At 37.7% G+C, this 16,638-nt stretch overlaps 1 protein-coding gene across 1 annotated transcript in view; it reads right to left on the bottom strand.

Annotated features, from left to right (window-relative positions):
• MYCBP2 (MYC binding protein 2) overlaps window positions 1–16,638 on the bottom strand; it is a 208,692-nt gene that overhangs the window by 129,423 nt on the left and 62,631 nt on the right. Inside the window, 5 exon segments of the mRNA XM_031552043.1 lie at window positions 4,402–4,503; window positions 8,162–8,307; window positions 10,214–10,418; window positions 11,183–11,341; window positions 12,033–12,197. Coding sequence (XP_031407903.1) covers window positions 4,402–4,503; window positions 8,162–8,307; window positions 10,214–10,418; window positions 11,183–11,341; window positions 12,033–12,197 — 777 coding nt within the window.

The raw sequence follows: 16,638 nt of genomic DNA, 5'->3' as shown, positions 1-16,638 counted from the left end.
AAGGACCACCTCCCCTCCAAACTAATATGGGAAACAAACCACAAGAACTATTTGCAAAGATCCTATCTGCCCTCTACTTACAAACAACATTGTCTGTATAAAGAGAGCAAAGTTTAGGTACTATTAACTACTCTGGTGTAACATTGCAGCCGTACATCAGATGCTTTCTTTATTTTATTAAAAATGCAGAACAGTACTTGAAAAACTCTTCTAGAAGTCTCTAATGTAGATCTACAAGAGAAATAACCTTAATAGGTCAGTTATTTTTAGTAGCTCAGGTTACAAACATAAGGGAGTCATTAGCAGACCGCAGTGCTGCTATTTTAAATCAATGCTTTATGATGTAAATGATATTCACTTTCTCCCTTTAGTTTTTATAGAAAGTTTTTCTACAGCTGTCAAATCAAACATCTCAAACTAGAAACATCAAGATTAGCTCTTTTTCCCATCCCCCCCCCCATGTGTTCTACAGGATCCAGACCTTCCAAGATTATCTTTGTCTGGCAGTGAATTAAGATCATACATATGCATATGTGCTTCTGCATTCTAGTCCATCTTAGCACTTAGGCAGAACTTCCACAGAGTTTTTTGTTTGAATCTGTCTTAAGCATATTTGATTTATTTTATATCTCTCCCTACACAACTGCTCTTTGGCTGGCTGTGATTTAAAAGGACTGAAATTAATGGCTTCAAATGGCCATAAGACGAAGATCAATGCACTGAATGTAGCAGGTTACCTGAAAACACAGTATACAATTATGAAATCAGAATTTGCATCAGAAAGTACTGCTTTACACAAGCAGTAAAAATTAAGGCTGAGCCGGCAATCTCTATACTGCTGTTCCCTAACTCATCAGTGTTTGATTTCACAGTTCATGTTCTTTTAAACACAGTAGCTCTTCTGTGCATAGTTAGTAAATGATGGTACTTTCCACTGTAAAACTCTTTTTTTGGCTGCTTGAATACTTGTAAGAAAAAAAACAGATAATTAAAAAAAAAAGGAGACGAATTCTTAATATAGAAAAAAAAGCTCAACAGTAGGTAAACTTAAAAGGTGATCAAAAAACAAAACAGACTACATGCTTTAAGGTAAAAAACAAAACAAACAACAACAAAAAAAAACAACAAAACATAACACCTTAATATTCCTAACAAGGCAGGGATAGATGATTAAGGTGTACATTTATTTTACAGTTTTTTTTCAGGTATTACCATTTCCCCACAGAAATAGTCATGTACAATGACACCGTGATGTAGACACTAAGGTTAATTTTTGTTCTACTGCCCACTGCTAAGCTTGCTTCTTTTCTTCAAAACACCGAAAGAAATAACAGATTACATTTCTTTTTCTGTGTTCTTAAAGAACTTTTCTACTGACAATTTATAAATAAAACAGATGGGAAAGAAAAATTATTAGAACTTTTTAAAGGGAAAAAGATATGCAGACAAGCCAGTATGAGTGTATAGGACAATTTGACAAGTGGTAAAACTTAAACAGAATTTGTATTAATAATATTAATTTAAGCACTTTCTCTCTTCTGAATACTTCATCGTTTACATATTGTTAAACAAACATGAAAGATGCATTTCTATATATATACACGTAAGTTGAACTAAAACATTGGACATGAAACAATATTCTAATAAAGTCTGAGGCAAATCTGAGTTCTAAAACTGTACTTAGAAAGTAGAAATATTTATATTTTGTCTTTATTAGTGCTCATCATCCCTTTCAGATAGAAGTCACCAACTCAAGTATACTAATGTAATTTTCAGATGTAAATTTCATATTTTCTAGTAATTGAGGACAAACATACACAACTTCCTCTTGAAAGCTTTCTTAAAAACAAAGTCATCAATGAGTTTGATATAACTTTAAGTAAAAAGTTTTTAAGAAACTTAGAAACAAATATAACTTCAGGTTCTTGAAAGCATCAGCATAATTAATTAAAATTATGGAAAGAAGCACTAATGCTTCTTTCCAAAATGCACTAATTTTAAATGGAAAAGACTGCATATAGAACAGAGCTGTCTTATTCATATTTAAGTGCAGGTTTGGCAATGAACAAAGAATGCCACTGCTGATGAAAGCATTTTAAATAATAGTATTTAAATACTTGTTCTACCAAAGTATAACTAATTACTGAAATAACTGAATTATCTACACTTTGGGATAATCTAAAATAGTTCAAATGCAGGCAACCTCAGTTAATATTGTTTCAATACTCAACAGCTTTAACTAAAATTAATGAATATTCTTTTTTTATTATTATTATTTTTTCAAGTAGAATAAGATTGAAAGAAAATATTTTTCCTTTCTGCATTGGCTAAAATTAACCAAGCTAAAACCTTGGTTAATTACACACAAAATTTGCATCTTAACAATTATCATCTACGGTTTTTCAGATGGCAAAACCTTCTGCATATCTAAATCAATATGTGATAAACATTTAAATGTTCCCAGTGTCTCTCAAGAAAGAGAAGAATGATGTAAGAGTTCTCAGGAATAGCACTACTCTCTCCCCCAACTCATGGAAAACTATAGCATCTAGATGAAGAGTTAACAAAACTCCAAATTTTTCATCTGGCAATACCTGACTGTATAAATCAGGATTTCTCTTAAGTATTTGTGATAAAATATTCTCAGGCTTTAGATCATAAACCATTCTGAAAAGGAGATTAATCTGCACTCTTTCAGCCAGACATACCCAGACCACCTCCAATATCCACAGAGATACAGAATTACAATTCTCTTTCACACAGATAATACAGGTGTATGCAACAAGCTGGCCAGGAATATCACCTTAAATACAGTACCTCTACACCCTATCAAACTGACAGTAAAAATACGTGGATCATCTGAAACATATTAGATCCAGAATATCTTTGTTTAAGAGACAGATAGTACACAAAGTGGGCAAGCTGTGCTGGTTCTATTTCCAGCCACAGAAATGGGAACACAATGGAATGTTGTTCTCTGTTTTTTTTTGTTCCAATCTTCCCCCTCCAAGTGAAAATTTTCTTCCCAGCTCTGTCATCAACACCTTTCTAAGACACTTCAGTATTTTTAGCTGTCCCTACTATTAACACAGCAGTATGCAGACAGAAGAATAAAAGCTTCCCTTATTAACCCTCAAAGTTAAATCAGTTGCAAACATACAAAGAAAAATAAATATTCTGCCCTTCTCTACATCCATAGTTTCTCTCTTCTCTGTTGTCCCTTACTCATGATAAAGCTAGTAATTTCTTGAAGGCAGATGAAATAAAGTCAAAAGTTGCCCCATAAAGTTTGGTGGCTTGGACTCTAGAAAACAAATTCAATCACAATGCACACTTGATATCTCGGGGAAAACAAAAAACAAAAACAAACAAACAAAAAAAACCAGTAGCAAATTCTGAAAAGGCATTATTTTTAAAAATTTAAATCAGAACATTAGTGACATAATCAAAATGGTATTTGCCAAAACAGCAGCTTATACAGCACAGAATTTCATCACTGCTGTTCCTCCTCTCAATACAAGAACATCACCAACCACATCAGCATACTTCACTAAAATATCAGCTCTGTCAGTCTAAAGACTCTCAACTTTATTTATTTATCAGATTAAGACTCTGAAATATTTAAAACAAGAGCAGTACTGAAGGCTTGTTAGAACACAGTCTGTATAAAATTCCAGCAATAATTCCTGACGTAGATAATACACAAAACAAGCAAATTTTGAAATGCTCCAGTGTTTTTCATCTGTTTTAATGCAGTCAATATACTGGATTGCGTTGGGCTACTTAAGTATAGAAAATTTCACTTTGCAAAGCAAGAAATTTTGCTTACTATTATACTGAAAAAATTGATGAATTATAGTAATTTATAATAAATAATTCATACTATAGAGAATGAGCAATGTATGATCTTGCAGGCTTTTTAACTTTCTACATTAAGTCAGTTTAAGCATTAAAAATAAAAGCTACTATTTACTTGCAAATCAGCAAAAAATGTAAATTGACAATAGTAAAGTAATTTAAAAGCACCGGAACAGGTTGCCCAGAGAGGTTGTAGTCTCCCTTTATGGAAATCTTCAAGACCCACTCAGACACCTACCCGTGTGACCTATTGTAGGGATCCTGCTTTAGCAGGGGGGTTGGACTTGATATCTTGAGGTACTTTCCAACCCCTGTAAATCCGTGATTCTGCGATTCATATAAAACACTGCTTCTCTCCACTTAGAGAAACAGATAGATTTTCACAATTTTTCAAAAGCAGGCTATATAACAAACTGTTTTTTTAGGTTCTGATTTTTGTTTGGTTAATGTAGTCATCTACTTAAGCAAAGTCAGTTAATTCCCATTCTTAGAACATAGGCTAAGTTTCCTTAGACAGTTCAGGCCTCTCATCAAGTCACTTACCCCTTCCTTCTTCCAGTCTGTGTCTCCTATTTACACGCTGCCGCTTTTCTTCTTGCCGTAACTGTAGGTGTTCTTCAATATTAACTCCAGGAACTGGGACAGCTACATTGGTTAAGAAAACAATACACTTTAAAAAATTTTAAAAATTGTTATGAGAGCAATAAACCTTAACAGAGTTTTAGTACATGGAAACTGAAGCCTACTTACTACTAATCCTTTATATAGTTCTTGCACAATATTTAGAGACAGCAGAGATGAGCAAACTTTATCAAGAGTTTTAAGCTTTACTGTTGAATTTCCTGATTTCCACAAATCTGCCACAGTTCCAACTTCACTGAATAGCATTTAGTACTTTCTCTCTATAAATACTGCAGATTAGCATGGATCTCAATTTTCCCCCAAAGTTTCAGAAAATTTTATTTATAAATCATAAATAGAAAACAATAATAAACAAACATAAAATATAATGTAAACCATATTTTAAAACATAACCAAGTTACATATTAAAAACATTTTACATACATACTTAAATACTTTACCATCTTATGCCATGTGCTTAATAAAAAACATTCAATTACTTTAATATGCACATACATCTTTACATAAATTCTAACATTTACCCAACTAGGTGTATCCTGCTCCTGACATCAAATAAAAAACTGCACCTTGAAGCACTCTCGCTTTTCCCCAGGAAAATATGGCTCAATCAATTCAATGTCCTCCCCTCAAACTATGGCAGGCACAACACAGGGCCAGGAGGTGTCTGTTCTGCTAATAAAGGAGTTAGCAAAGCAGAAGAAAGTACAAAAAACTTAACTCCTCGGTTTAGTTTCATCTGGGATTGAATTGTTTTCCTTAAAGTGTCTGGTATGATGCTACATTTTTAGTTCCAGGAGAAAAACAATGTTGATAACACACTGATATTTAAGGTTGCTGCTATGCAGTGTTGTATAGAGCCAAGGTCATTTGCAGCGAACAGCCCAAGAAGCTGTGAAGGAACAGAATTAGAACAGTTGACCCAAACTGGCTAAAGAAAGGTATATTCCATACCATATGACACCATGCAAAAGGAGTTTTGAAGGGAGTGGGAGTTCATCTCTCTGCCTTCCGCTGCTCAGGGGAACTAGCAGGTCATTGGTTGGGGGGCAGTGAGCAATTGCTTGTGCATCACTTGTTACATACATTTGATAGACATACACACACACACATTTTTTTTATTATACATATATATATATATATAGTCACAACTATTATCCTTTTCCTTTTCTCTAACTTAATAAATAGCTGTATCTCAACTCACGAGTTCTACTTTGCTTTTCTTGATTCTCTCCCGCCACCCCCCTGGGAAGGGATTGGAGTGAGCAAACAACTGTGTGGTGCTGAGCCAATAACTAGTTTAAACCACAACAGTCAATTTGGCACCCAACATGGGGCTCAAAGGGTTGAGATAACAGCACATCAACCCAGAGCATGTTAAATTAGCATGTTGTGATAGTTTGATAATTGGTGGTTATGTTCATTAAAAAAATGTTGATTTTTTTCCTACTTATGGAGCTCTATAAGAGACTTCTCATGGAACTATATTTTGAAGCACCTCGCTTTCTGCTTATTTCCCCTGCTATGTTGTTTGTCATCTCTGGGGGTTGGATTAAGGTTTTTATTTTGCTAGGTTGTGTGGTCTTGGTTATCTCATGATAAAATAGGCAGCAAAGAAACTAACGCTTCAGGTTTTGGGAGCCATAATGTTGATACTATTAGAAATTACACTCTTTGTCTCCTCAGGGAGCCCGGCTATGGAAGAAATAAGGGAGGATGCTTTCCAGCAGTTCCTCAACCTCCCTTTCACTTTTCCCTCTTTCTGTAGAGCTCAAGAGCTAATTACAGTAGCTCTTGAGAGTTCTGAATATCCATAGGATGTTCAAACCAGTGCGCCCCTATTACAATGTGTTATGAATGTGTTTCAGATTATGTTTGAGATAAAATAATTATTTAAGAATGTCACCCAGAGATATGCCCTAAGGCAGGATGGGATGGGATGAGCAGGTGCCTAGAGCAGTGAGCACTCCCAGTAATTTGCAACTGCACCTCTGAACAATTAAAGAATACTGAAAAACTAGTAGAATATTTGACAATCCTAAATAGACAAATCACTGCAGCATGCCAGGGCCTGGCGTATGCCTATCAAGCTCTGTTCAAAACTATTCAGCATCTTCAAGGGGAGAAGAATACTTCTGGATCTGATGACAATGCAACAAACTCTCCAACTCCTGAGAAACTTTGCAGCAGCCCCAATTTCTGCAACAGGCTCTGCAGCTGTTTTGAGTGTTGCAACGGACCCTGACATCACTTCAACCCTTGCAATGTGCCTCCTACTATGGGTCCTGTGGCTGTTCCACATGTTGTATGGAACACTCCTAGGCCATGCATGAGAATAGAGCTAGTAAGCAGTGCTGCTGCTATCACACTCACTGTCAGTGCAATGCAGCATAAACCTACTTCTGTAACCTCAGGGGGTCCTTAGAATTAGAATTACTCATCACAAGAATCACTTCCAGTTTCTATTTAGCTTTTACATGGAAAAAAAAATCCGACATTCAAAGTATAGTGTAGGATTTTCTATACCTAGTTTTCAGAGGAAAAGAAAAAAAATAGTTGAGATGAACAAATATTTTAACTCAACCATGTGATTGCTTTATAATCCTTTTCTATATCAGACACTACTTTCATGAAGCATTATGATCTGTACATAAACTTAACTATAAAAAAAAACAAAAAAAGGAAGGGCCTTTGTTGGGCCTAACAAAGTCTCCCCAAACCTCTAACTATCCAACTCTAAGTACAGAGAATGTAATACTAAAATCTCGTGACAACAGATTTCAGAAAAAGGTAAGACTTAAGCTGGTGTTCAAAAGGTTGCCCAGAGGTACAGTGGAAGCCCCATCCCTAGAGACATTCAAGGCCAGTCTGGACTAGGCTCTGAGCCACCTGATGTAGCTGTAGAGATGCCTGTTCATGGCAAGGGAGTTGGACCAGACGACCTTTATGGGTTCCTTACAACTCTAAGGATTCTATGATTCATGTGTCTTTGTGTGCAGGTCTGAAGTGAACTCCATAATCCTGGCAACATATTTTATCTAAACGTTTCTGATAAAAGAAAAAAAATTCTCAAGAAACAGTGTCTGCAAAAACGCTGAAATAACTTTTCTGTGTCTGCAAAAACACTGAAATACTGTTGGGCTATGAAAAACAGGCAAGTGAAACAGCATCCTAACCACACAAGTCAAACTGGCACACTCATGCCTGCAGTAATACAAAGTTTAAAATGTTTCTTACTTACCAAAACAATCTCACTTTTCCACATTACCAATAAATAAATAAATCTGCCTCATCAGCTGTATTTATATATTTTAACACTAAATATTAGAACTATCATGTAAGTCCAGAAGTTCAATAATTTACTTCCAAGGAAGGAACTGCATTAGTTAAGATACAAAGTTTTATCACAGAACACAGAAAAATGAAAATGCAAAACAAGTCTTAACTGAAATAACAAATTATTTCTACATTAGCCTGTTACTCCAACTCAAGTTTCAGAAGACTGAAGCAGGACTGCTTTTATTTAAAGATTTCAAACAGAAGTATCAAAAGAAAAAAAACCCACAAAAATAATAAAAAATAAAAATAAAAACACTTCAACTGGAAATAAAAGTGTAATAAGTAAGAAAATTAAAAGTCATCTTAATAATTTTGTATCACTTACCTAGTAAGAGATCTAAAGGTATCATCTCTTTTACAGCATCAAGGATTCCTCTTTGCCTTGCCTCCTGGCCATCCAGTTCTCTAGCACATGCCTTGCAGCAGCCACATACAGCGCAGCCCGACTCACCTGAGCCACAGCCACAGATTCTGCATCAAACAGAGTTGCTCTGTCAATACCTTTTATTTTCATGCATCACTAATGGCTTGGTAATTAAACATACATGCCCACATATAGAACAAACCTATAACATAATTCTTCCCATGATTAACAGATAGTATAACTACTTTAAATTCTAGATGCTGTTGCATTGCGCCTGGAAGCGTACATTGACAATACACATCCAAACTGACTTCTCAGCATTAACTTTTTTCCAATTAATTAAATGCACATTATGGGAAAATACATACAAGAAAATGGCAAACACATGCAATGCAAAGCAGTGGATCTTTATGCAACTCAACTCTTTAGTAACAGATAAAAGCAAACAGAAAAGAAAGATAAAAACTTATACTGTAGGACAAAAAGATAATCCCAAAGCCCTGTCAACAGAACAGAACATGTTGAGTTGGAAGGGATCCATAAAGATCATCAAGTCCAATGCCTGATCACTCCAGGGCTAACAAAAAGAGCCTATTAAGAGTGTTGCCTAAATGCCTCTTGAACACTGACAGGTGTGAAGCATCAACCATCTTGCTAGAAAGCCTGTTTCACTGACCACTCACACAGTAAAGGATTTTCTCTAATGCTCAGCCTGAATCCCCTCTGGCACAGCTTTGTTGTCTCACATTCTATCATTGGTTACCACGGAAAAGAGCCTGGATCTCTGCTTGGGGAGTTGTAGAGAGTAGTGAGGTCGCCTCTTGGCCTCATCTTCTTCAAAATGGACAATACAAGTGTTCTCAGCCTCCCCCACAGCACACGCTTTCCAGACCTTTTACGAGCTTTGTTGCTCTCCTCTTGACACACTCAAATATCTTAACATCCTTTTTATACTGTGCCCAGATCTGTACACAATATTCAAACTGAGGCCACAATAATGCTAAGTACAACAGGAGAAATATCTCTTCTGACCACCTGGATACGAGGTTTGCCTTCTTGGATGCCCAGGCACACGGTTAGCTCATACTGGGCCTGCAGCCAGCATCCCAAGGACCTTTCTTCAAGACTACTCTTTAATCACTCTTCTCCCAGTCTGCACCAGTGTCTGGCATTATCCTGTCCCAGGTGCAGTACCCAGAATTTACCTTTGTTGAATTTCATATCATTGTTGATTGGAAAATGCTCCACTCTATGTAGATCTTTCTAACTCCTCCACAGAATCAACAGAACTTTCCAGTTTTGTATCATCAGCAAACATGCTAGGCGTGCAACCAAACTCCTGCATCCAAAATCACTGATAGAAATGTTGAACAGAACTGGCCAGAGAAGTGAGTCCTGCAGAACACTGCTGGTGACTGGCTGTCAACCAGATGCAGCCTCATTCACTAAAAACCCCTGAGCTTTGGATTTCAGCCAGTTCACCACTAAGTGTAACATGAACCTATTAAACTCCAACTATCCAAAAAGATGCTACAATGAACTGTTATCAAAAGTCTTATTAAAATCTAGAAAGGTTATGTTCACTGCCTACCCTTCAATCACTAAGCCACTGACTTTATCATAGAAGATCGAATTACTAAGACAGGCCTTTTCCTTCATGACTTCACATCGACTGTGCCTGATAATAGCTCTGTTCTATAAATGCCATTCAAGAGACATGTCTGTCACAAGACAGACAATGTTATTGCCCATATTCAACAGCTTTTAGTAAAACAAAATATATCCTGCAGAATATAAAAAATGCATTTAGAATTAAATAACATGTAGCCTCTACAAGCTATTTACAAATTAAGTTTTGTAAGTTTGTATATGCTTTCTGATTTTGAACACACATACCCATATTCAGATAAAATGTTATCTTAGATTTAAATTTAGGAATACATCAGTTTAGTTTGAATTCCATGTGTTTTGCCTGTTCAACCATCTAAAGCAAGTGTATTTCCATATGCTCACCCTCCAGGAACTCTGTCAGGACGGCCACTACTAACACAGCTAGCTCCATAGCCTGTGCAGTCTCCACAAACAGTGCACACCATGCACTGCTCCAGCTTCCATTTATGCATGCCTGGAGGGCACATCATCGATTTCTCATCTTTTTCATCCAGTTCCTCTTCTAGATCTTCATCCATTGCTGTTGCCATGTTCTCAACTCCAAAGCCTAAAAAGACAGTGAAACAAGAAAGAGCTGTTTTCTGATCTTAATAGTGGCTAATGAAGAAAATTTGAAGAACACTCACAAATCAGATTTTAAAAGGAATGACTAGCAATGCCTGATTCACATTCTTATTTGGCACAACTAAATTTCTGAAATCTATCCAAACTTGGGCTGGGGCTGATATTTACGCTTCGCAATTAAAAGGGAAATTAAACATTTTTATTCTGTATACAAGTAACAGACCATTTACTTGTCATTTATAAAATATTCTGCAAAGGTGAAGGACAAATTTTTCATATCTGCATTTTGGAGTAAGGGATATATTCAGATGTATGCAGAAAGATGTAGACTTGAATCCATGCACTGTTTATGCAAACAAAGCAGACACTAGATGAAATGAGAACGATGGTTGAACTTTTTTTTGTTACTAGAACAAACGCACATAGTAAGACAAAGAGTCATAGAGTCTTGTTTTATTGTTTTAAAGAAAAGCTTTTTCACCAGTAAAACAGAAGTAATTGTTTTACATAGCTAAGTTTACTTGTACATGCAAAATGTCAAATGCCCAAGAAATGAAGTAAAAGCATTCACGCATGCTTGTTTTTTTTGTTGTTGTTGTTGTTTTTTGTGTGTTTTTAGTTTTTTTTTGAAAGCATATGTATTAAACTTAGATTCAGAACTACATTTAGATAAAATACTTCGAGTTATGTTTTTGCTTGTAATACTTTTCAGCACACAAAACAAAAGAAAAAACCTAGGTTCCTTACCTTTTCCTCCCTGGCTCATGGAGCCTGTGTCTCGTCCACACTGTCCTTTATTATTTACACCAAATGTCCAAACTTCTCCATTCTTCATTAGTACACAGGTGTGAGCTTTCCCCATGGCTACTTGAGTCACAAAATGGCCTTTCAAATCTGTTACTAAACCTATATGACATAGATCAGTTGAGTGGTAGATTGCACTTTCTACCTGAGATGAAAACCTCCATAATATAACATAACTGCTAATGAACACTGACAATTTTTAAATTAATGGTAAATAGAAGACTAACTGATAGACAAAACAAGCATTAGGGTAAGAAGAGAAAAGAGAATTAGGACCTAAATTGCATGTCCTGCAAAAAGAAAAAAGTCAAAAACACTTCACGAAAACAATTCTAAAAGAGTCGTAATAATCACACTGGACTTTATTTCTTTAGAAAATTATTTAAATTTATATGTACTGGATCACAAGCAAATGTCTCTCAGAGTTGTGAGTAAATAAACTTATAAGGCCTGGTCTCCTGCATGCACTGTTCATAATATGTCTCATTTCTGACTTTCCTGTGTAGTTGTCTAATGTGCAACTAATATACAACTGATACTTTAAATATACAACTAATGTATTTTTTTTCCCTTTGCGCAAGGATTCTCCAGTGTTACTATATACGTATTTTTATGTAACTTAAGGAAACTGTTTTGTCTTTCTATACTTCTGTCATACCTGGCTGAATCAGAAGAAATTCAGAAATCTATTAGGAGTGTAAGAAATACAAACATAATTTCCACTGGCTGAAGTTTTGCAGAGTAATTTAAATTACTCTATTTGAGAAATCACTTAGAACAAATATTAGCTTACTTGTACTATCAGAGTAAATGGCATCTTTTCCAAACATGTAGAGTTCTCCATCTTTTGAAATTACAGAACTGCTTCCATTATTGCAAGCTGTAGATATCACAATCTTTCCTTCCATTTTGATGATTTTTTTAGGCTTATACGGTTTTGACTGTCGTCTGCTTTTTGCTTTAAATAAATAAATCACATGTTATTCCACAAAAAAAGTCTGAGGACACAATAGCATTTGTTTTATAACTATTAACTAAAAAAAATAATGAAAGTGTTGATTGTTTGCACTGTATCCTTAAACAAAACTGTAAAAACACAGCTAAAGAACAGAATATACAACTAACAGCTATTACTGTCAATTTGCATCCAAATCAGACAATTGTAACCTTAAAATGCTGAGTTACCAACTGTCTACAGAAAACAGGCACATAGACTGCAGACAGAAACACAATCACCTTGCCCAGCTTTAACAGAAATTAGAAAAAATTACACAGTTTGTGCACTTCATTCTAATCCAACTTAGAGGGTGATAGAGAACTAGATTAGTATGAACAGAGTTGAACTTTTAAAAGAATTGAGAGAGACCTTGAACAAGATCCTGATCTTATACTCTAGTATGAAGATCTAATGCTAAGATCCACTTCAACTTCCTTAACGTAAAGAAAAACAGCATCAGCAATTTACTCCAAACTACTTAACTTCTGTTTCATCTAAAATTGAATATTAATATATAAGAAAAAAACACAAATTATATTACAGATAACTTCCAAATAACTGCTCGAAGAAATCTTGAATTTTCTGCTTCTACATTTTTTTTCTGAAATCTTCTTGCCTAAGATGATTAGATCTCTTAAATTTACTCTTACTTCACTGAAGAAGTATGATTTTGTCCCGCACTTTTTTCAGCAGGTCTCTCTTCAAGTTTACTGTGATTACAGTAAGTTTGAAATCCATAGACTTTCATACAAGAGCAATAAAACTAACATCCTGTACTCCAAGCACATTAATGGGATAAATTTCAAACTCAACAACATTTAAGGTAATTGGAAAGTGTTACTGAAACACAATATCCAATTTTTGCTTGAAAGTGTAAAGGTACTCCTCAGTGCAGGAGAGATATAAGCCTAGTAGAGCATGTCCAGAGGAGAGCCACAAAAATGATCTAAGAGATTGAACACCTCTCCTGTGAAGACAGGCTGAGAGAGCTGGGGCTGTTCAGCCTGGAGAAGGGAAGGCCTGAGGTGACCTGATAGCGGCCTTTCACTATCTAAAGGGGAGCTACAGAAAACAACGGTCTGTTATGATAAAACAAGAGGAAATTATTTAAAGCTTAAAGATAATAGATTTATGCTAGATATAAGCAAAAAGGTTTTTGCAATTTTATGCAATAATGGTGGTGAGGTATTGGAACAAGTTGCCCAGAGATGTGGTAGAAGCTCCATCCTTGAAGACATTCAAGGTCAGGCTGGACGGGGCTTTGAGCAACCTGATCTAGTATTGGATGCTCTTGTTCATTGCACAGGAATCACAGAATCACAAAGCTTGGAAAAGATCTTCCAAGATCATCCAGTCCAACCATCCATCCATCACCAGTACATCAATAGCACTCACTAAACCATGTCCCTCAACACAAAATCCAAATGTTCCTTGAACACCTCCAGGGTGACTCCACGACCTCCCTGGGTAGCACATTCCAGTGCCTGACCATTCTTTCAAAGAAGTAGTATTTCCTAATGTCCAGCCTAAATCTCCCCTGGCACAGCTTGAAGCCATTTCCTTCTAGTTCTATCATCAGTTACACGAGAGAAGAGGCTGAACCCCAGCTCACTACAACCTCCCTTCAGGCAGTTACAGAGAGCAATAAGATCTCCCTGAGCCTCCTCTTCTCCAGACTGAACAATCCCAGCTCCTTCACCGCTCCTCATAAGGCCTGTGCTCCAGAACCCTCACCAGCTTTGTCGCCCTTCTTTGAACCCACTCCAGGGCCTCAATGTCTTTCTCACAGTGAGGGGCCCAAAACTGGACACAGTACTCAAGGTACGGCCTCACCAGTGCTGAGTACAGGGGGACAATCATTTCCCTGTTCCTGCTGGCAACATCGTTCCTGATGTAAGCCAGGATGCCATTGGCTTTCTTGGGGACAACTTGGGCAAACTGCTGGCTCATGTTCAGCTGAGCATCAATCAATTTCCCCAGGTCCATTTCCTCTACGCAGTCTTCCAGCCACTCTGCCCCAAGCCTGTAGTGTTGCCCGGGGTAGTTGTGGCCAAAGTGCAGGATCTGGCATTTGGCCTTGTTGAACCTCATCTGTTGTGGTTTCATGATTTTTTGTTGTCAGTATTCCACAGCAGAACATCATGTGGAGTTAACCAGTTAATGTTCCGGTTCCATTTACTGTTATGGACTCTTTGAGTATCCTGATTGGGAGGGAAGGGGGCGGCATCCCCGGAGGATCTGGCAGGAACAGGAAGTGGGGGGAGCGGTGGACAGGACGCAGAGCGGCTGCCTCTCTCCCAATGTCTGGCCCTGGCTCAGCTGTCTCAGCTCACCGTGGAGAAAGCATGTGCTGTTCCTTGCACTATCGTGGTTTGACTCTCATTTTGGATACTCTTGTCTCTCTCGTTTTGTTTGATTTAGTTAGATTCAGTAAATTCCCCTTCCTCCTCAGATCGTTGCCGTTGTGTTTTCTCTTTGTTCAAACTATCAGCTAACTCTCTGCCCTTCCCCCTCTCCCGGAGCGCACGCGGCCCGGGACCGGCCGGGTCGCGGCAAACCGTTTCGTGTTCCCCTTTTTTTTCTTTTCCCGGGCCTGTGGCCCCCTGTCACACACTTATATCTAAGGATAACCCGTGACAATTACTGGTGGAGAATGCGGGCAACTATGGTTTTTTACGTCATCTTAAGAGCATTATATAGAGGACTAAGGACCCTTATGATCCATGGAACATATTGATTCCTTTTTAAACTCCTCATATTCTGTTTCAGATTGGCACATATCAGTAGTCAGTTAAGGGCACTGATGGAGATACCTGACTGGTTCCCTGGCTAATCTAACAGACAATATAATGTTTGGACTGGTTTCCAGGTGCTCTTCCCAGTTCCTTATGCATGTTCAGGGTGCCAGCTTAGGTACTGTGATATCAATCTCTCTGAATGTATTCTCTGTGATAGGATTTTACATTATGTGGAGGAAGTTTTCCCTGAAGCCAGAGAATGTGGAGTGGCAGGGAATATGGAGAAGTTTAGGCCAGAGATTAGAAGCGTTGGGACCCCCGGTGTCATGTGATTTTACTCTTGAACACCTGTGGGACCCTGAGGAACTAAGCGAGCATTTGGGTTAGGTGCAGCTCAGAAAGATCTGAGGAGGAACAGCTTATTTGGGGCTTAGCTTGTGCTTACCTAGCTCTATATAATACTATCGCGGAGAGAGAGTGTTTCCAAAGTGAGATCAGAACCAAAAGGGGAAGCCTCCAAGTGAACCTTGGTCAATTGCAGGAGGCACCAGTATCAATCTCAGTTGCCCCTGTGGAAGGCCAGAAATGGAAACGGGTGTTGTCACGTTTAGAACAGAAAGAAGAAGCGGAGGAAATAGAGGAAGATCCAGGCAAGGGGCCCTTCTCAAAACCACCATCACCGAGAAAGGCAATCGAGAAAAGTAAGAGACGTGGAGAGGAGAGCAATGAAGAAGGAATCACTGTTACCGCTATTTGTCGAATCTTGAAAATGACTGAAATCCAAGACATAAAAAAGGAGTTTATGCGACATCTGAGTGAAACTGTTGTTGCCTGGCTGCTTTGGTGTTGGGACAATGGGGCTGGTAGCATGTCTCTAAATAGTAATGAAGCCCGCCAGCTAGGAAGCATCACTTGAGACTCAGCTATTGACAGAGGGAGATGCCACCCTTTGGGAACGAATGTTATTAGCTGTGAAGGAAAGATATCCCTTCAGAACCGAGCTGGAGCCTGGGATGAAAAGCTGGAATACTGTTGAGAAAGGCATCCTGTATTTGAGAGAAACAGCTGTAGTTGAAATGCTGTATGATTCTGAGTTTATTTCTAATAGTCCACACCAGGACCATGATTCCAAATGTACGGTGAGTATACCTGAAATACGGTAGAAGCTCACAAGAACAGCACTGGGAAGGTATTCCAGTTCATTGTTTGAAACGACCAATAGATATGAAGACCTAGGCAGAAGACCCCCAATTTTTGAACTGATTCTTGCACTTGAAAGTTTGGAACAAAGATTACCACCATCCCATGCTTCCATATCAGCCATCTACCAAATGGCAGAAAGACTAGATAAAATGGAAAAGGGCCAGAATGGCATGCAGGAGGAATTGTCCATAGTGATCAATCGTGATGAACCCGAGGCAGTGTCAGAAATACGCCATGAAGACCAGGATGATCAAAAGAATCTGCTGAAGGAGCTGGTTGAACTGGTTAAAGTCTCAGCTATCAAAGGCAAATGCCCCCTACTCGAGCGAAGGACTGCAGTAAATTTATGCCTTGTGCTGCCCTCTGTAGCTACTTATGTGAGCATGGAGAGAATATGAAGAACTGCAATGATGAACCCACTCCTTCACTACCAGCACAGGTGAGAGAATTACAAAGCAGAT

This window comes from Meleagris gallopavo, chromosome 1 (genome assembly GCF_000146605.3).
Source record: "Meleagris gallopavo isolate NT-WF06-2002-E0010 breed Aviagen turkey brand Nicholas breeding stock chromosome 1, Turkey_5.1, whole genome shotgun sequence".
NCBI lineage: Eukaryota > Metazoa > Chordata > Aves > Galliformes > Phasianidae > Meleagris > Meleagris gallopavo.
The sequence above is the reverse complement of the archived record's forward strand: the minus strand, read 5'-3'. Positions and strand labels throughout refer to the sequence as shown.